The following is a 21516-nucleotide window of genomic DNA, read 5'->3' as shown; positions in this document are numbered from 1 at the left end:
ATCTAAGTATTTTGACGGTGAAAAGGAATGGATGGTACTGCGGCGGACTGTTTGATATTCTCACACAGTATAGAATGTGTACCGCCGCACCCTTAGCCAATTTAAAAGTAATCTTTGAAACTTAACCTTCACTTCTGCTTGACTGATCTCCATCGGACCAGAATTGGATGTTCTCGCCGTATGACCTGCAGAAGGCCGTTTCAGAGTGCAGTTTGACCCAACAAAATGGACAACAGCGCCTCATTGTGCTCAAAGTAGGACTCAGACAGACAGGCCGAGCTAGGCTCTCCACTTTCTATACAGTATGAGGAATAATCTGTTTCATTGTCAACCTCGTTCACAATGAATCTTCCGATCCGCACTCTCTCCCATTGTGTAGCGGCTTATGTATTTGTGTTGTGGCTTGGGCAGTTTCTTTTTGTGTTGGTGTCTTCGGTGAATGCTTTTGTGCTTCGTGAACATGCAAAGCGTTGTGGGTACGCGGTTCGTTCCACACATATCATGCCCATACATGAGACCTTCAGACTGTTTAACAACCGGGTCGGTTCAGGGTTAGTCAACCTATCAACCTATCTACCGCCCGGCCCCTCCAACACCCTGACCTGCCCCCCATAGAACCTCTCACCATCTTCTCCCCACGTAACGTAGCTGCTTTGGCTCTCACCCCACCCCCTCGTCCCCTGGGGGGCCGAGAGATGAACTGTGGAAATAACTGAATAACTAACGCTGGTTTACTGAACTTTGTGTGTGTGTGTGTGTGTGTGTGTGCGCATGTGTGTACATGTGTGTGTGTGTGTGTTTGTGTGTGTGTGTGTATATAAACGCGTTTGCGTGTGTGTGTGTGTTTGTGTGTGTATGTATGTATATATGTGAATGTTTGCGTGCCTCTATGTGTATATGTGGAAAAAATGTGTGTGCCTCTGTGTGTGTGTGTGTGTCTGCCTGTGCATGTGTGCGTGCCTGTGCATGTGTGCGTGCCTGTGTGTGTGTGTGTGCGTGTCTCTGTCCACAGAGAAGCCCCTGTTCACCAGAGACCCCACCCAGCTGAAGGGCAGCTTCCTGTCCACGGCGCTCCAGAAGAGCAGCATGGGCTTTGGCTTCACCATCATCGGGGGCGACGAGCCCGACGAGTTCCTGCAGGTGAAGAGCGTCATCCCGGACGGCCCCGCCGCCGCCGACAGCAAGATGGCCACCGGTAAGCACCCAAACCCCCCCCCCCCACACTCACCTCTGTTTCCCCTACCGAGGGTCAGGTGACTAGGTGGACACATGGTACCCCTCCCCCTTATGTTTCCAAGGAGGGTCATGTGACTAGAAGATAGACACACACAAACAGACATTATCATGCACACACACAGATACACACACGCACATATCCACACACACTTTCACATATACACATGCACACAGGCAGACATGCACAGACACACACATACTTTCACATATACAGACACACATACTTTCACATATACACACACACACACACTTTCACATATGCACACAGACACGGACACACATACACGGAGGCACACATCTGATATGGGTTTGATGTGCAGAGGAAGGGAGATGGTGGCCTGATAAGCGGTAGATGTTTGATGCTCTCGTGCTGCTCTACATACGACAGATTGCCTCATCGTTCGGGGCCGTGAGTGAACCAGTGCTAATCTCTTGATCCGCTACATTGCAGAGATATTGATATTATAGACAATGAGATTCACAATCGGGTTGAAAACATGTGCGTGCGGAAGCGAGTGCACCCAGTGCTATGGAGGAAACCTTGCGACCGATATAGAAGAGAGGCCAGAGATGGGAATGTTCATCTGTATTTAGTGGAGTTATTTTATCTTGGAATGGAATTGGATATCAACGGGGATGTTTTGTCGTCACGTGACAACGGGGGGTCAACCGATTCATAACCAAGGTGTCGTGGTGACATTATGTTCCATGGCATTATTCTGTAATGGAGAGTTGATCAAGGGAATAAATTAAACCCTTCTTGTGGGCTGCGACATTTCCTTTCTTGTTTAAATAGGACACACATGCACGAAACACACACGCACATCACACACACACACACACACACACACAACACACACATAAACGCACAACACACACGCACACAACACATAGATAGAAACACACGTAAAGAATAGACACATGCACAACACACATAGACATCCACACGCACAACAACCATTCACACTTAAACGCACACACACATAACACACAGATGTAGCCAAGACATGCATAACTAAAACACATAAACGCACAAACCTACACATAGGCATAGTGCAAATAGGCACACAAACAAAATAACTTTGTATGTATTCACATACATTTTTACACACGCTGAGTATTTGTATGTGTACATTTGCAGTTATCATTTGGAGTTATTTTGGTGTGTGTTTGTGTACATGTGTGTCATTAATCACTGCACGGACTTTATGAACCCTATAACTACTGGAATGTGCCGCATTGGACACGCACACATATAGGTGTACAACCACACGCACGTATACACCCACACATGCATGTGTACACACACGTGTGCATATTCAGGCGCACACACACACATACACGCACCGATCCACGCACACGCACACACACACACACACACACACACACACACACACACACACACACACACATAGCCACTACACTAGCAGCAGCTGAAGGTCAGAACAGGGGCAGTGTGAGTGAATGCTCCAGCATTGGTACACACACATCTGTAGACTGGAGCAGGAGCCTGGTATCATTTCTCACACAGTAAAGAATGCTGTTGACTCCTTCTGCCTCTCTCTCTCTCCTGCAGCTCTCTCTCTCTCTATATATATATATATTGGTTAGTGTTGGTCCGGCCAGGCATGATTAGGTGTGGTTAGATCTGATTGGATTCTGTTACATTACACCTCATTAAATCAAATCACACATATTGCGTGTGATTACATTTTAAATTCATCCAGTGAGGGGGGGGCAGTAATAGCACAGCAACCCCCCCCCCCCCCCCCCTTCACAACGGGTACCAGCCCCCAGCAGCGGGTAAAACTCATAATCCCACGCGGAGAAAAACTGCCACCTTCTCCTTTGTTTCCTCTGTCTCTCAGCAGAGAGAGAGAGAGAGAGAGAGAGAGAGAGAGAGAGAGAGAGAGAGAGAGAGAGAGAGAGAGAGAGAGAGAGAGAGAGAGAGAGAGAGAGAGAGAGAGAGAGAGAGAGAGAGAGAGAGAGAGAGAGAGAGAGAGAGAGAGAGAGAGAGAGAGAGAGAGAGAATCCAGGAGGAGGCCAGCTTTAGATCTAACAAAATGAATATTCAGTGTGGCTGACAGGAAGTTATTAGTTTGGGGGAACAATTACAACAATGGACTGATTGTACCGCGAATATAAAAGGAGATTTGGGGGGGTGGGGGGGGGATTAGAAATATGATTTATTTTTCTATTATCTTTCTCAGAGTCAAAATCTGCAAAATGCAACAAAAGATTGATTTGGAAGCTTTTATTGTGGAAGCGGTGTTGTGGCAAAGGCTTCCCGGGTAGACCAGGGGCCAACCAGGGGCCCCTAGCCTTATCTGGATAGAGATGGTGGGCTGCAGAGGAACTGCCATTCATGACCTGTCAGCAGATCTCCATCTCTGTTCTGCCCTCTCTCTATCCTGTGTGTCTCTCAGGGGGTAGAACCCCCCTCCCCATACTTCCAAATCTTTACCACTAAATCACAGTCTCACAAACAACCTTGATGACATTATGACCATGAGTAAACAACAGCACCCATGAACGACGAAGACAAACGGACACGTTCAAAAGAACACAAATAGATATCGACATCACCGTTTACCATGGTCTGACGCAAATGTATAAAGACACACGCGCGTTCACACACACACACTCCCCAGGCCGGCCAGCGGGCCGTCTCTCTCAGCGAGACGCCCGCTGATCAATTTAAAGAGGCTGCATGATCACACGACTGAGTGTTGGACTCTGAGTCCCCCCTGAAGGACGCAGGTTTACAGCGGAGGTCACGCTGATTTAGAGCAGCAGGCCAGGCGGGGGTGTAGGGGGGGGGGGGGGGGGCTGGAGAGACCACCAGACCGGGGGGGAGAGAGCACCGGAGAGACCAGCAGACGGGGGAGAGAGGGCACTGGAGAGACCAGCAGACCGGGGAGAGAGAGCGCTGGAGAGACCAGCAGACCGGGGGGGAGAGAGCGCTGGAGAGACCAGCAGACCGGGGAGAGAGAGCGCTGGAGAGACCAGCAGACCGGGGGGGAGAGAGCACCGGAGAGACCAGCAAACGGGGGGAGAGAGAGCGCTGGAGAGACCAGCAAAATGGGGGAGAGAGAGCGCTGGAGAGACCAGCAGACCGGGGGGGAGAGAGCGCCGGAGAGACCAGCAAACGGGGGGAGAGAGAGCGCTGGAGAGACCAGCAAAATGGGGGAGAGAGAGCGCTGGAGAGACCAGCAGACCGGGGGGGAGAGAGCGCCGGAGAGACCAGCAAACGGGGGGAGAGAGACCAGCAGACCGGCTCACTCCAGTGTCTCTGGCCATCCTCTGTACCATACGTCCCTCCCAATGGTGGTGTCATAGGACCCACACAGGGGGTGCTCGTCATACGAGGTATGGTCTGTCGTTCCATGCGCCGTGCGGTGGGTTTATTCCGCTGGTTCAGTCCCGGGGCCCCGGGTACTTAAAGGCAGCGCAGCCATAATTAGTGTTGTGAGCGACACCTGTGTTTGTCCTGCGATGACAGCTCTGTGAAAGGGCTCTGTTAGACTTTGTTCTCATTTGTTATTTCGGTGGTTCTGACGAGGTTTTCCAGCGCCTTTAATGATTTCAGTTTCAGTTTTCAGTTTTCCTCATAATGAACACGCCCCCCCCACCCCCCGGCGCTGCGCTGCGTCTTTAAGAGATGGGGGGGGGGGGCCGTGGGAGCGGCGGAGGCACCGAGGTCACGCCGCCGCCATCCGCTATCCGCCCGGCCAGCGCGGCTCATCGATTGTGACAGCGGAGCTCAGGGCAAACGTCGGCTCCGCTTACGCAGATTAATTAAAAAGTCCCCGGCGTCTCCGCGGCCCCGGGGGCCCGCGCTGCGCTCCGCTCGATACTCCAGCAGCCAGCGATCGCACACCGAAATAACTTAGGGAGGCACCCGCCCAGGAAAGACACGCACACACGATTCATCAAGAGCTGAGGGGAGAGGAACATGGTGTCTGAATGTAACTTCGAAGCCTCCATTAGGTTGGTGTTCTGGGCGGTCCGCACCCGTTCCTGATTGGACGTGATGGTGGGGGGGGGGGTGTTAGGTTTCACCTCAACAGTCCATCGGGGGGGTCGATATGAACGGCCAGGTTTATTATGGAGCAATGGCGTCGAGTCGCTCCTCAAGAGTCAGCAGCCTTTGAGTCCTCCTCGTCACTTTCTCCATCGGTGGGGGGCGGGGGAGGGAGGTGGTGGAGGGGATGGAGGTGGAGGAGGGGAGGTGGAGCGTGTGCTGAATGGCAATCACTTAACTGGGAACACGTTTAGTAACCAGGGAGGGTATTTAAAAGCTCTCTCTCTCTCTCTCTCTCTCTATCTCACTCTCTCTCTCTCTCTCTCTCTCTCTCTCTCTCTCACTCTCCCTTCTCTCACTCTGCCTCTCTCGCCCCACTTTTCCCTCCGTCAGCTTGGATAATTATGGCTATTCTGGCTGTGAAAGTTTTGGCATAATCGACCCAGTGTCGTTTGGATTAGAGAGACTTCCTGGCAAATCATGTAGTTTGGGTTCCAGTCCACGCCAGAGGTTTCCTTGCAATGATATCGTGGCCTTTCTAAGAAAAATATAAGAGCGAGGTATACAGAGGTGATATTTTGCTACCAGGTGTGAGTGTGATCATCCGTTACCAGTCGATTGAAAATCTGCCTCATCCTGTGTTTTAGTGACATCACAAGTGGGCGTGTCCACCAATATGTATGATGGAAATAACAGTTATTCAAACGATTATTTTTTGAGTTTGAAAACATGATGTATTTATTCAGCATGTCTCTCTCAGAAAACCTTTGTAACTGAGAACTTTGAAATTTTGCCTTTAAAAAATACACAAAAGGGTCAAAAAGAAAATGATCAAATCTAAAATAATGTACGGATATGTATCCAGCTGTTCTGGAGACGTTGCTGGTGGTGCAAAGGGGCGGACCACTTTCTATAAAACATTAAAAAAATGTGTTGTGATCCTTTGACGCCAAAATCAAAATCAAGATCGAAATTGGATTAATCGCCCAGCCCTACTACCAAGCCCACCCAGTGGGTCGGTCTGTAAAGAACCTGGTCTTCAGCACTCAGACGCCAGGGGAACCTCCGCTGCACCCTCTCCGCCGGCTATGTGCAGACGGTTTTAACGTCTGCCGGATGTTATCTGCAGAGCGGCGATCCCGCGGGGAGATGTAGCAGAGCGGAGATGATTACAGCCACTTGTCATTTACAGTACGGCACACTTGAGGAGAACGGAGGGTCCGTCGCGGCTCCGGTGCCTTTATCACGAGCCGGGGAGAGCTCTCTCTGAATGGAGGTCCAGGGAGCAGACACACTGTGAAGTCAATTAAATCCAGCGGCCCAGGATGTGCCTCTTTATAGCAGGCATATTTCACGCATTTCACATACTTCACCCTTTTTTTTTACAGTACGAGTATTTTATAGTCTACATGTTTTATAGACCACACATTTTATAGCGCAGCCAAACAACCAAAGTCACCCCGCCCCCCCGGCACCCCATCCCTGATTGGTGGAACGGAGCCTCATGCACGGCAGCCTCTGATTGGCTCACCGTGGGGCTTGGCGACGTCACGTGACGTAAATCCCTATGGTGTCATCTCGTGACGCCTCGCCTGGGGTTTGTTTCTATATTGTTCGTCGTGCAGATGAATACGTAGTATTGTCTCCAGAGCATATCCCTGAATAGAAGCTGAGTTGTGTTCAAGGGCTCATGTTATGCCACATGGTGTGAGTGTGATTAGCCATTACGAAGTCGTTTGAAACTATGCCTTTTCCTTAGTGACATCACAAGGGGGCAGTCCAACAGCCTTCCAAGGGGACTGTGGCCAATGCTTCTCATCTACCCATCGTACATCTAGGACAGGGGTCGGCAACCTGCGGCTCCGGAGCCGCATGCGGCTCTTTAGCCCCTCAGCCGTGGCTCCCTGCAGTTTTCTTAAAAAAAAAATATATATATATATATATATATATATATATATTTTGATATATATCGTCAACTAAACGAGAGGTCGCAATGGATGCGCAATTGCGCTACCGTGAGGGGGGGAGTGAATGACAAAGCTTCGTTGATTTGCAGTTGGCTAATCCCAGTAGGAGTTAAATCTTTAACTGGCATCTGGCATCAGGAAGTAGCCTAGATGCTGCCATTGGCAGGAGGCGGGACATGCCAGTGAGCCGCCAATCAGCAGCATCCACCGTTGACAGCCAATTGCACGAACGAATACTGAGCGAGAAGGGTTTACAGCATTAAAGTTCTTGTGTTGAATATTAAAGTTTCAGTACGTTATATTTTGATAATAAAGGTCCTTACAGTTTTTTCATTACTTGACTATTGTATCGCTATGCTATGCTATCTATTCCTTGTTTACATTGCTGGCCATGACCGATCACGTAGAACGTCAACGGTTGACGCTGCTGACTGGCTACTGTAGTCTACTGTACTGTAGGCTACTCCCTGATGCCACATGACAGCTAAAGATTTATGTTATTTTTTTACAGAGTGTCACAAAAAATGTCTGTGCGGTGCGCAGCGTTAGCGTCTCCGGAGGGGGGAGGGGGTGAATTAAAAAGTTTGCGGCTCCAAAAAAATTTTTTTTGCGGGAGATGGGCCAAAATGGCTCTTTTGATACAAAAGGTTGCAGACCCCTGATCTAGGAGATCACGGCCCCTTTTGATGTCACTAAGGCACCGGAAAGGGCAGATTTTCAAACGGCTTGTAACGGCCGATCACACTTACACCTGGTGGCATAACATCACCCCATTAAGATTCCCCCCGTGTGTTTCCAAGGCGACGTCATCGTGTACATCGACGACGAGACGCTTCGCCTAGGGGTTGGATGATTTTGCTTGTCGTGCAAATGAATTCGTAGCATTAGCTCCAGGATTTAAATACAAAGCTTAGAAGAAGCGGAGTTGCGTTGAACCGAGCGTTGTTCCTTAACACGCCCCGTCGCCCGTCTCCCCTGTTTCCAAGGCGACGTCATCGTGTACATCAACGACGTGTGCGTGCTGGGCACCACGCACGCCGACGTGGTCAAGCTGTTCCAGTCGGTGCCCATCGGCCAGAGCGTGACGCTGGTGCTCTGCCGGGGCTACCCGCTGCCCTACGACCCCGAGGACCCGGCCGCCGCCGCCGCCGCTGCCGCCGCCGCGCTCATCTCCCCGCTGGGCATCATGGACCAGCGCCCCCTCATGGTCAACGGCCGCTCCGGCTACGACAACTACCTGGACTACCTGTCGCGCACCACCCAGCGCTTCATGGCCGACAACAACGGCGCCGGCCCCCCGCCCGACGCGCTGGGGGGCGGGGCCGGCGGGCCCCCGCTCCACCACCTGCTGGGGACGGGGGCGGGGCAACACCCGGGCGACACCCACCTGGACGGCTCGCTGCCGCCCACGGCCGGGACCACGCCCCCGGACAGCGTGTCGGTGGCGTCGTCGGGGGCGACGGCGCCGGGCGAGCTGCTGACGCTCACCATGGTGAAGGGGGCGGAGGGCTTCGGGTTCACCATTGCCGACGGGGCCTCGGGCCAGCGGGTGAAGCAGGTGCTGGAGCCCGGGGGCTGCCCGGGGCTGGCCGAGGGCGACCTGCTGGTGGAGATCAACCAGCGCGCCGTGCAGGGCTTCGGCCACTCCCAGGTGGTGGAGCTGCTGAAGGAGTGCCCCGTGGGGGCGGAGACGGTGCTGGTGGTGCAAAGGGGCGGAGCAGGTAAGAGGGCCGGGGGGGCTTTGGGGGGGCGCGATGGATCGGTCTGCTAGCGTCCCTCCTTGGGAGACGGGTGATGGCGACACCTCTGTGTTGTTGAAGCACTGGAGCTCTGTCCGTCTCTACCCCACGTACAGATGTCGGTTCTGTTCTTCTTTCACCAGATTTCTGTGTTTTGTGTGTGTGTGTCTGTGTGTGTGTGTGTGTGTACTTGTGCGTTTGAGTGTGCATTGGACCGCAGAAACCAATTATACAATTTCCCTGTCCCTGCCCTCATTACTTACTTAAAAGTGCAGATCCTGCATAGATTCTCAGGGACAATAGATAGCTGATTGATAGGGTTAACAAACGCTGTGTCATGGTTCAGACCGCAGGGTGCTGAGTCACGTCATTGGTTCAGACCGCTGGGTGCTGAGTCACATCAGGATGTGTTCCGCCGTTGGGGTGAGTGAGCGTCTTCTCTCCTTGGAAGGACGTGGTGACAAGAAGGCCACGCAAAACGTACAGGCAGACCGCGTGCTGTTCTGGAAACATCTCCTGCGATATGACTCCTTCAGAAGTGTTCTTGTGTGGTTGGGATTCATCATCAGGGGTGTGGTTTTTTTTTTTTTATTTTGTCGTTGAAGGGAACAGTAGGGGGTCCCCTCCCCCCCCCCACCGAATCCCTGACATGGAACGAAAAACAAAAGAAGGTTGTTTACACTTTGCTGTACCTGTGTTTGTGTGTGTTTGTTTGTGGGTGTCAGTCTGTGTGTGTGTGTATTTGTATATCTGTGTGTGTGTGTGTGTCTGTGTTTGTGTGTGTGTTTGTGTGCCAGCTAGCGTGTGTGTATGTATGTATGTTTGTGTGTGCTTGTGTGTGCCTTGTGAGCGTGTGTGTGTGTGTGTGTATGTGCCTGCGTCCTCATGAATTATAGTGTGTGTGTAGGCTGCCCAGAAGACGGTGCAGCTTAGCGCCGCCGCGAGAGACTAGGAGAACTGAACGCTCTCCTTCATAGTGGAGCTCAGGGCTGCTCAGCAACTCCACTGCTATTGAACAAACCAAATAGGTTGGACATTTTGGATTCTCTCAAAGAAAATGATCTTGAGTTGAGTGGTTTTAGATCTCATGGCTTATTTGAAACCTACTGAGAGGCTGTTGAGATGGAGATGAGCAGATGTTCCTTCTCTTCATGGCTTGATGGTGCTTGGTTGATCAGCCATGACAGCACAGCCTATTGTGATATAAAGCAGCAAGAGAAACATAATAAACGTTTTCCCTGCTTGCTCTGAATATACACGGTTTGTTGTTACTTTTTATTGTAGTATTATGCTGCCTGTCTGTCTGTTGGCAATCTGTCGCTATGTCTCTCTCTCTCTCTCTCTCTCTCTCTCTCTCTCTCTCTCTCTCTCTCTCTCTCTCTCTCTCTCTCTCTCTCTCTCTCTCTCTCTCTCTCTCTCTCTCTCTCTCTCTCCACCGCTCCCTCTTTCTCTCTTGATTCCTCTGTGTATCTCCCTGTTTTCATGGTGGATAACAATGGTGAGTTTCAGCCTAGAAATTAGGACTTCAAGTTAGTTGGTTGGGGTGGCTAGCTAGGCTGCTCATTCACTCTCTGAATCAATGATTTAGTCATTAGTCAGTCTCTCTCTCTCTCTCTCTCTCTCTCTCTCTCTCTCTCTCTCTCTCTCTCTCTCTCTCTCTCTCTCTCTCTCTTCCTGGTAGGGAGAGGGAGACATAGATAAACAGAGCTCCTCTCATCTGTGTGGGAGGCGCTGCTGTCATCATTTGCAGTCCTTCAGCGTAGCAGAATGCTGGGGAGGGTAGGACAGGAGCGTCCCACCGGAGGGAACGACCGAGAGGAAGAACACCACGGCAGCCTTTTCGTTACGCGCCGTATTTCATCCCATAATAACCCCGGGAGTCGCTCCCGCCTCCTGCACGTGTCACGCACACTTCAGCGTGCTGCAGGACGTGGGAGAGGAGGCCTTTACCCATCATGCATCTGTCGGGTTAGCGTAACCGTAGAACCCGACCCTACTATAAGCAGACAGAGGGAAAGACACGCAGGCACATAGAGGAAGACTCACGCATCAACTCTGGCAAATCATTTATCATCCAACCATTCCTGTCATCAACGATAAGCCATGCTCCATGAGCAGGGAGAGAATTATGCATTTATTATCATTATCAGTACACACCTCTGGATCACAGTCTTTTCTTTAGGCCCTGGTGGTCTTTCTGTAGGCCCGGGTGGTCTTTCTGTAGGCCCGGGTGGTCTTTCTTTAGGCCCGGGTGGTCTTTCTGTAGGCCCCGGGTGGTCTTTCTGTAGGCCCGGGTGGTCCTTCTGTAGGCTCCGGGTGGTCTTTCTGTAGGCCCGGGTGGTCTTTCTGTAGGCCCGGGTGGTCCTTCTGTAGGCCCGGGTGGTCCTTCTGTAAACCAGCAGCTACCCATTCCAGAACTCCCAGGAATGGCTTCCTCAATGGCCTTACCCAAACCCGGGAAGGAAGAAACAAAGCTGCCAGGAGAGAAGACACAAGTGTTACAAGACCCTCATGTCTGGAGTGGGGAGGAGGGGGGATGGGGGGGAGGAGAGGGGGAGGAGGGCAACACTTAGAAATGGATTAACATGAAGCTAGCCAAAATGACAACATGGCTGATAGCGCCTTTAATGGCCTTACTTAAAGAATTAAGCTAAATATCTTGTTCAAAAGTTAATGTACAGAAAAGCGTGCTGATGCCTGTGGTGCCGGGGCATTTCGGATTACTTCCCCTTAAAATTAACCGTAAGAATCGCAGTACCTCGGGGCTGGGTTAACAGAACCAGAGAGATTCCTGCATCTCACTATCAGCCTCTATTATCTAACGTGAGGCCGGATATCGAATGCTCGGACCCTCTGCCTCAAACCCGGCCGGAGCAGTACATAATGTAAAGATGAACGTACTGCAGCTAGTTCCCAAATCCCCTTTTTTATGTACTTACAGCTCGGAAACTTGGGTACCTGGAATCCTGATGGCTATCCATCACTCCCTGTCACTTCTCTAATCTTCACTCTGTTTTAACATTCATCTGTCAAAAAAGCATTCACTTACTTCTCACACCTTTAAACTGCCTTAAAGATAAACCGAGACAGACTTACAGAGACCAGATCTAGGAGACACTTCTCCTCTTCCACATGCATATTCCAAGAGGCATGCTGTCATTAATGTACAACCCTGACCCGTCTGCACTGGCCTGAGGTCAGTGGTTCTCTGAGACCAGGTCCGCTAGGTGACTGCTGCTGCTCCTGGTTCAGACCTCCACCTCTTCTGGATATTTTGGAAGCTGTAGATCCGTCCCGTACATCGTGTGGCCCGGCGGACACCCTCCTAGTCTCTGGGTCATCAGTATGATGGCCTCTGCTCTCTGCTGGCCAGGAGACGGACGAGTTTAAATGGAAAGACACGATCCCACCCACATACCGACCTAGGTTCAATCCTGTACGGTGAATATCAGAGAACAGACTATCTTTGATGAGAATACATAAGCTTACAGCATGGTGATATCATCTTATTCCTTCTAGGGATGGCTAGGTATAATGTTTATATCAGGATGGATGCGTGTGTGTAATGTTTATAGGTGTTTGTCTGTTTGTAATGTTGATAGGTGTTTGTCTGTGTGTAATATTTATAGGTGTGAGACTGTGTATACTGTTTATATGTGTGTGTGTGTGTGTGCAATGTTTATAGGTGTATAATGTTTATAGGTAGATGTCTGGAATGGGGAGGAGGATGGATTAAGTTTCTTCTTCTTTTTTGTTTGAACCAATGATGTAACATGAGGAAATACAAACCAACGACCGTGATCAAGAACTGCAAAACACTAAAGTGGGTCTTGATTTAAAGCAGGACTACTCAGACTACTGTAGTAAATATGTGAGCATCTTCCATCACTGCAGCAAAACATATGAACACATTAGAATCGTATTCATCAACGTGACTAAATAGAGAACACCCAACAGCCTGTGCTGCTGCAGGCTGTTTTAAAATAGGTATTTTGTTCTGTTTGGTGAGAAATGACAGACTGGAGGAGGGCGGTGGGGGGGGGGGGGGGGGGGGGGTCTCCATCTGCCCTCACCTCCGACCCCCCCCCCCCCCCCCCCCCATCACCCAGATGGTCCGGGTCAGAACCAACCCTCCACTGATGCCGCTGGTCGTCCCCCTACCCCCGTCCCCATTAAGGTACAGCTGAACCGATAACAGACCCCCCCACCCCGTCCTCTTCATCAGAGCAGCTCGCTCGCGGCGCGCAGCCAAACTATCAGCCGGCATCGTAAAGCCGCCTGCGTTCTCCCGCCCATAATGATGCTTCAGCCTCTCGCCCCCATCTCATTTGGCCGCAGACCCCGAGAAACTAATTGAGGCAGGCGATGTTTTCTTCTCTGTGGCGCAGAGCCACGAGCCCCTTCTGAAAGAGGGAGGGAGGGAGGAGAAGAGAAGGAGACGGAGGGAGGGTGGGGAGAAAGGAGGGAGGGAGGAGGAGAGGGGGATGGAGAGGGGAGAGGAAAGAAGGAGGGGGAGAGGGGGAGGGAGAGGTGAGGGAGGGAGGGGGGGGACGTGCTTATGGTTCACCAAACATCTCTGACTCTTGGCCCTCTGACTCACTCGCCAAATATCTGCCTCTCCTGTCTGGTCCAGGATGAGATTTAGAAGGCCCGGAGTGTGGCCGGACGTCTGCACCCCCGCTGGGAGACACTTGACTCTGTGTTTAAAGGCGGGGCGCCGAGGCCCCAGGGCCCCTGAAGAGGCCCTGCTGGGTCTGGGTCTCTGGGTCTGGGCTCCTCACAGAGGGGGCTCCATGCCGAGCGACTCCAGGCGTCTGATTGAACATTGAAAACCGTCAGTGTCTGGAGGACGGCGTCATCGTCAGTGAGTAGTAGGGCTTTGACTCCCAACTTCGTTATTCGAATATAATTAGAATATCAAAAAATAATTCAAAATTCGAACGAATATTAGGCAGCCCTTAATATTGGAACCTGTTATGGGCAGGCCAAGAGGGAGAGATGTCGGAGAACCCGACGCAGTCTATTCATAATATTGTAATGACCACGGAAGAGGCAGTGAATGAAGTATTGATTAGACAGCGATTTATTAGAAACCTAATAAACCGTTGAAACACGCAAGACCGGTAACCATAGCAACGCTGTAAACAAACCTTGCAAAGTCCAATCCAGGTCTTACTGAAGGCATTTAATGGTCAAAATATTATTAATATATATTCAAATATTAATATTAAACTTCTAATTTTGGGCAAAAGTCAACGCCCTAGTGAGTAGAGGGTTGAGTTGAAGTTCTGTTCGCCATCCAGAGCTTCAGGGAAAATAAACTGAAAGTATTCCAAGAAGCATTTTGGGAGCTATTTGCCAGAAGGCAAAAGTCTAGCAGTTTTGCTTGATAATAAATTACTGAGATGTTTTGAATGATAATTATTTATTTTCTTGTGGTCTCATCAATAATATTGTCACATCTTTTTATGTAACTATGTGGAAGTCCTAGTCCCCCTACAATCTCGCTATGCAAACAAGAGACCATCTCACACACAGGTGTGTTCATGCACCTGCAAGTACATACACGTTTATGTGCACAAGCATGAAATTATCGTTTACTGCACCGCGCGGTGCGGCGCTGTCCTGTCTATTCGTGTGTGTGTGTGTGTGTGTGTGTGTGTGTGTGTGTGTGTGTGTGTGTGTGTGTGTGTGTGTGTGTGTGTGTGTGTGTGTGTGTGTGTGTGTGTGTGTGTGTGTGAGAGACAGTATTGGCATCTCCTCTCAGACAGAGCCATCTGCTGGCCATGCTGGACAAAGAGAGAGTAGAACACACAGCACACACCCGCAAACTCATATAACACAACAAACACAATGACACACACACACACTCATTAACAACACAACTGACACACAAATATTCACACAACACAACAACCATACTGATACACAATCACACTCACACAGCAAACACAACACAACACACACTCACACAACACAAAAACCCCACTGACGCACACACATACACAGCACACACAACACACAAAAACTCACCCCATCACACAACACAAAAAACACACAGACACACACACAATCACACAGCACACACAATGCACACATGGAACTCGGTGGCAATGCTACGGCTCTCTATGGCGGTGTTGCCATGACAACGCGGATCAGAGATGATCAGTGAGGCAGAGCAGGTCTGCAGACAGAACACACCACCCGGGGCAGCGGCACACACACACACACACACACACACACACACACACACACACACACACACACACACACACACAGATAAACACAGACGATCACAAATACGCGCACAAACATACATGCTCTCTCTCTCTCTCTCTCTCTCTCTCTCTCTCTCTTCCTCCCCATCACACCTCCACCCTCCCCATAACACCTTCACCCTCCCCATCACACCTCCACCCTCCCCATCACACCTCCGCCCTCCCCACACACCTCTGCCCTCCCCATCACACCTCCACCCTCCCCATCACACCTCCACCCTCCCCATCACACCTCCACCCTCCCCATCACACCTCCACCCTCCCCATCACGGCTCCGCCCTCCCCATCACACCTCCACCCTCCCCATCACACCTCCGCCCTCCCCATCACACCTCCACCCTCCCCATCACACCTCCGCCCTGCCTGTGATAAAGTGCAGATAGTCACACACCCCTTTAATAGGACTTTGACTTCCCTGCAATTATTTCCCAACAAATCACCATAGCCTATTAGCACTAATTACTGTGTGTGTGCGTATGTGTGAATATTAACATGCAATTGTAATAAATGCGTGTGTATATGCAGACGAGCATAAAGTTGAATGTTTATTTAGATATGTGTGTGTGTGCGTTTGTTTATCCTAGTTTGTGTGTGTGCGTGCCCAGTCGCATGCACCCGCAATTGTAACGTGTGTGTGCATGAAGGCGTGTGTGCGTGAAGAACTATGTGGGCTCATTAGCGTCCAGAATCACCAGCCTGAATCCCAGCAACATCACACACGCACGCATGCACACACGCACACACTCACGCATTCAAACACACATACACACATACAATCACACGCACACACACACACACATACAATCACACGCGCACACACAGACACACACAGTCTCCCACCCGGTGGTCCTCCACCATCAGCCTGACAGATTTAGCCCATTTAGCACAGCCTAGCACAGCTCCCCTCGCCCACGACGCCGCTCGCTGGGCCTGCCATATGGAGATCGCTGCGGGCTGCTACACCACACGCAGGCTGGGGTAGCTGGAGGTAGCTAATGGTAGCTTGGGTAGCTTGGGTAGCTGGAGGTAGCTGGAGGTAGCTAATGGGAGTTGGAGCTAGCTGGAGGTATATGGGTGTAGCTGGAGGTCGCTTATGGTAGCTGGAGGTAGATGGGGGTATCTGGGGGTAGCTGAAGGTTTCCAGAGGAGGTAGCTGGAGGTAGCTGGGGGTAGCTGCAGCAAGCGGGCCAACAATCTGTCATGTTCCAGCCGACCAATCTTCTCTCCGTTTCACTATTTCTTTGTCTTTATCTCGGTCTATTGCCGTGCTCCATCTCCAGCTCTCTCTCTCTATCTATATCACTGGCTGTCTGCCTTTCTCTCTCCAACTCACTATATTGCTCTTCATCTGTCTGTCTGTCTGTCTGTCTGTCTGTCTCTCTATCGTACTCAGATTCTCTCTCTCTCTCTCTCTCTCTCTCTCTCTCTCTCTCTCTGATTCTCTCGCTCTCTCTCTCTCTCTGATTCTCTTTCTCTCTCTCTCTGATTCTCTCTCTTTATCTCTATCTCCGTCTATATCTCACTCTGTCTGTCTGTCTCTGAGTCTCTCTCTCTCTCTCTCTCTCTCTCTCTCTCTCTCTCTCTCTCTCTCTCTCTCTCTCTCTCTCTCTCTCTCTAACCCCCTCTCTCTCTCGCTCTCTCTCCCTCTCCCCGATATGGCATTCATACAGAGCCGGAGGCTGGTTTTAGTTTAACAAGCCGCAGTCACTTGGACATACATTAGGTATGCCGGTATACAATACAGTATTTATGATGCTGGTCCCTTGAAATGTATTTCTGATTGAAGTTATTTCACAGAGTACAATGGGGTCACATCCACGCATCAAATCTTACATCCATCATAGATCCAAGTGATGAACGGAGAGATGACGGGAGCTTTTGTAGCTCTGCAAATTGTTTTGTTTCCAGTTCTCTAGATCAACTCTTCTTGTGTTTAATTAGGACTCACACTTAATGTAATTCTCTCACAGTTCTAGGACAAGCGAGCAAAGAAAACTCATTAGGCAGAAGCATTTGTACTTTTGTTCAAAGTTCCACAAGGAGCTGTGTTTAATGAGCCTGATACTGGCTCAGCAAGTGAAACCAGAGACATGGGGTAGGAATCTTCTTCGGCCACCAAGTGCCCAACTGCCGGTCGTGAATGTGTTCCCGCTCTTTTCTAAGTGGAATTGACCAGTACTGGCCATTATCAGAGCTCCTCTTCTGTCCTTGCTCTTCTTTCCTCCATGTTGGGGTATCAATGTAGGAAAAGGTGCAGAAGAGGATTAGGAAATATTTGAGGGTTCTCTTATTAATGTTAAAATATTGTTTACTGTATCTCTTTCTCACTACTGGTAGAGGATTAATATCTTCCTCGTTTCTAAGGATGCATTAAATGTAAACCATGGGCAAAAACACAAACTATGCATATTGATGATTTAGAATCCACTGGTCCAATGTACACTGCATAGTTTACCCTGGAGGGAATTGTGCGCTACAACATGAGTTGTTTTAGATATATGAAATGCCAGATTCAATTTTGCCAGTATTTTACTTTTAAGACATTTGAAAGAGGTCTGCCTAAAGCATGCGTCCCCCACCTCCCTTCACCTGAGACTCACCTGGCCTCACCTGGCCTGAGACTCACCTGGCCTTAGACTCACCTGGCCTCACCTCACCGAGTCTTAGACTCACCTGGCCTTAGACTCACCTGGCCTCACCTGGCCTTAGACTCGACCGGCCTCACCTGGCTTTAGACTCACCTGGCCTTAGACTCACCTGGCCTCACCTCACCAAGCCTTAGACTCACCTGGCCTTAGACTCACCTGGCCTCACCTCACCGCAGAACGAGGCTTGGGGGATTTTATATCTCCCATGGCAAGAATGGAGACCAGCCCTCAGAACCAGACGGCACCAACAGTTTGCCCTCTGTGCACACTCGTTAGGGGTGTGAACACTCGTGTTTGCACTAGTGAATGTCTACGACACAGAAAGAATGACATCTTGTGAAGGAAAATGGGAAAGGGAGGGAGAGAGACAGAGAGTGAGGGAGAGAGAGAGAGAGGGAGAGAGAGCGAGGGAGAGTGAGCGAGGCATGCTGGGCATGACGCCAGCCTCCTCAGGGGGTCCACCGTGTTCAGTCTCTCCGCTCGCTCGTGTGGAGATGATGCCCATACAGATCGATAGCCAATCAGATCAGACCTGGAAAGGCGGCCAAGGGACTTCTGGGTAGAGGGTTGGTGGGAGCCCAACGACAGAAGGTTAAACGGGGCCAGAGCCCAGAGCCGCCTCGCACCCACGCGGTCACGTGACGCCATGCATGGAGTGGATCGAGTTGCAGACGTATGAGCTCTTGTTTGGTACTTGTTGTGGGAAACAAGCCAATGAGATGGAAGCCGTTCTAGTGGGAGGCTGGGACGATATAGAGCTCGTAAGTACGCCCCTTCCAGTAGACCCCTCATGGGACCTCTTGGCGAGGAAAATTAGAATGGGACTCAATGGAAAGAAATGTATTATTTTCTGATCCCAGTCATTAAGTGCCTTGGATTACACATATGTTTTGTGTGGGTCCAAATAATAATTTTTCATGTAAAGAGTTTGACCGTTTATTGTGCAATTGTTCACTTAAAGGCTGTAGAGAAAGCACAATGAGAAAGATTACACATCTCGTATGTGACGTCACGCTTCCTGCGACAGGCGTGGACAAAACCGACATTCTCCCCATCGGCATAACTGAAAGTCTACACATGCCCCGACTTATAATGGTTTTCACCTCTTTCATTGCTGTTATCTTCCCCTTGGAAAAAAGCAGTGAAGTGGAGCAGAGAGATCGCCATGCCTGTACCAGAGTGGTGGTTGACGTCTATCTCTCGCGTCATGAGCAGCGAGGGGCTGTAGTTCACAAAGCAGCCTCACACAAAACCAAAACATTATCAAACTTCTTTGCAATTTTTTTTTGGTTTTCTTTGCATGAAAAAAAAATGTTTAATCCACAAACAACATATGTGTTATCCAGGGCATATAAAGACTGGGAAAATAAAAATAATGACTCTCTCTCCATTGAAACCCATTCTAATTTACCTAGCCGAGAGGTCCCATGGGGTCCCCTGGAAGGGGCGGACTGACGAGCTCTATAGGGCCTGAAATACTGATACATAACGAGCTGTGTAGTGGGAGTGGGGTGGAGGACCCTCGTCAATTAAATCAGTGCATTTCTTTGGAGCCAGGATTACAATGTATTGCTTTTGTATGTCAGGTCATTGGATGTTATAGAGTATGTGTGTGTGTGTTTGTTTTTGTTTGTGCGTATCAGGGTTTGTTTGAGTGTGTGTCTGTGTGTGTGAGAGTTTTTGTTTGTGTATCAGGGTTTGTGTGAGTGTGTGTGTGTCTGTGTTTGTGTACGTGTATCTGGGTTTGTGTGTGTGTGTGTGTGTTTCCATCTGGGTTTGTGTGTTTGTATCTTGGTTTGTATCTGTGTGTGTGTGTATGTGTATGTGTGCTTGTCTGCTATTGTGTTACATATCCTATTGTTTGTCGGGTGCCCACTAACGATTTAAAAGCATTACTTAGATGCCACGTGGCTCGAGTGGAGTGTCATCACGTTGATTTTAATTCCATGGAGTGGAAACTTTCTAATGAGTGAAACTAGTTAGAAATCTGAAAAACAAACAACCAGTTTAGAATACCAAATATTGAACCCTCTGTGTGGATTAGGGTAATTGGCCATATTGCGAGAGGTTATATTATCGGTCATAATGTCTGCCATCACGGTTTAGTCATACTGTGTCTCCACCTCCTGTCCTTGAGTCTCTCTCTGTAGAGTAGAGACGTGTCCACTTGTGTTCCCCTCCTCAGTAGACCCTGTGTCCACCGTAGACCCTGTGTCTCCAACCTGCACGCACACACGTGCAGGTCAGGCTTCAGAATTGAAACGCGAACCTAAAAATGAAACAGAAATATATTTGAACAGAGCAAATCACACAGAGCTGAAGGAATCCTGAATGATTCCAGCCCCTCGCTAAATGCCTGCCACAAGGCATCCAGTGGGGCAGAGATGGTCCTCCAGTATCAGAACATCCCCAAACCAAAACCAACAGCTCCCCTCCCTCCCCTTCCCCTTGCCCAGAGAGACATACAACCTATCCCTACAGTCTCTTCGGTGAGTCGCCATCCGTCACACACCACTTCAAGTGCGCTCACAGCCCGGTGCGACTCTGCGATAAGTCAAGCGAGCGACCTGGCAGGCTAATGGCCGTCAGAGAGAGCAGCGCTCAGACGGACGGCAGGTGAAGAAGAAGAGCTCCCTAATTGATCGGAGCGGTGAGGCAGGCTGCCGCGCTCCCATTGGTGGAGAGCTGGCTGAGCCAACACAGGAGACCACACCGTGTTCTGGTCTTATTATTACGGGCTGTAACGTTTCTTATGCTAGGGGTTAGGGTTAAACTGAAGTCACTATGGATGAAATCATCTGCGAAACAACCAAATACTTAATGTGATTTGGGCTCAGCCTTCAGTACCATGGACAGCAGCCGGACATTTCTCTCTCTCTCTCTCTCTCTCTCTCTCTCTCTCTCTCTCTCTCTCTCTCTCTCTCTCTCTCTCTCTCTCTCTCTCTCTCTTTCTCTTTCTCTGTCCCTCTCTCTCGGCGGGTGGGGGTTTAGTGTCGGTGGTTGGGGGGTCGAGGGACAGTTAGTGGTGGCTCCAAGTTATTTTTTTTTTATCTATCTACAACTTGGCAGTGACAAAGGTTGCTGTGTTTGGGTGATCCTTATTTAAAGTCCACCGCTATAGCTACATCTCTGCAAATTCTTGATATTAAATCGCACACACACACACACACACAGGATGCAGTGTTGCAGCCTGCATGATGGATCAGCCACCCCTGATGTAGATCGCAGTAGAGGCCCGGCCGCGCTCGGCCGCGCTCAGCCCTTTAAAGGTCTGCTGCCGGGAACAGAGCACCACCGGGGAGACGGATGTGACCTGCCTTTCAGCTGGCGCACAAAACCCACCGCAAGCACATTGTGTGTGTGTGTGTGTGTTTGTGTGTTTTGTGTCTGTATGTGTGTGTGCGGCTTCTGTGAGTGTTTCTGTGTGTGTGTGTGTGTGTGTGTGCGTGTGTGTATGTTTCGCTGACTTTTTCAAAATTCCCACCTCCTCGGTCTATTGTGTTTTTAGTTGATTGTTAGCCCCCCCTCATTTTTCGACTATTTCCTTTTTGGCTTTCCTTTTGTAGAGGGTTGATGCAACTTGTTTCATGAATATTAATTAAATGAGTCGAAGCTCGGAATCAT

The 21516-nt window shown here is 50.0% G+C and overlaps 1 protein-coding gene across 1 annotated transcript in view; it reads left to right on the top strand.

The window, feature by feature from the left end:
• Window positions 1–21516, top strand: part of magi2a (membrane associated guanylate kinase, WW and PDZ domain containing 2a) — a 152334-nt gene that overhangs the window by 115865 nt on the left and 14953 nt on the right. The window contains 2 exon segments of the mRNA XM_030342104.1: window positions 1013–1195; window positions 8214–8948. Of these exon segments, the coding sequence (XP_030197964.1) occupies window positions 1013–1195; window positions 8214–8948 (918 nt within the window).

This window comes from Gadus morhua, chromosome 19 (assembly GCF_902167405.1).
Source record: "Gadus morhua chromosome 19, gadMor3.0, whole genome shotgun sequence".
NCBI lineage: Eukaryota > Metazoa > Chordata > Actinopteri > Gadiformes > Gadidae > Gadus > Gadus morhua.
This window is presented reverse-complemented; position numbering and strand designations above follow the sequence as displayed.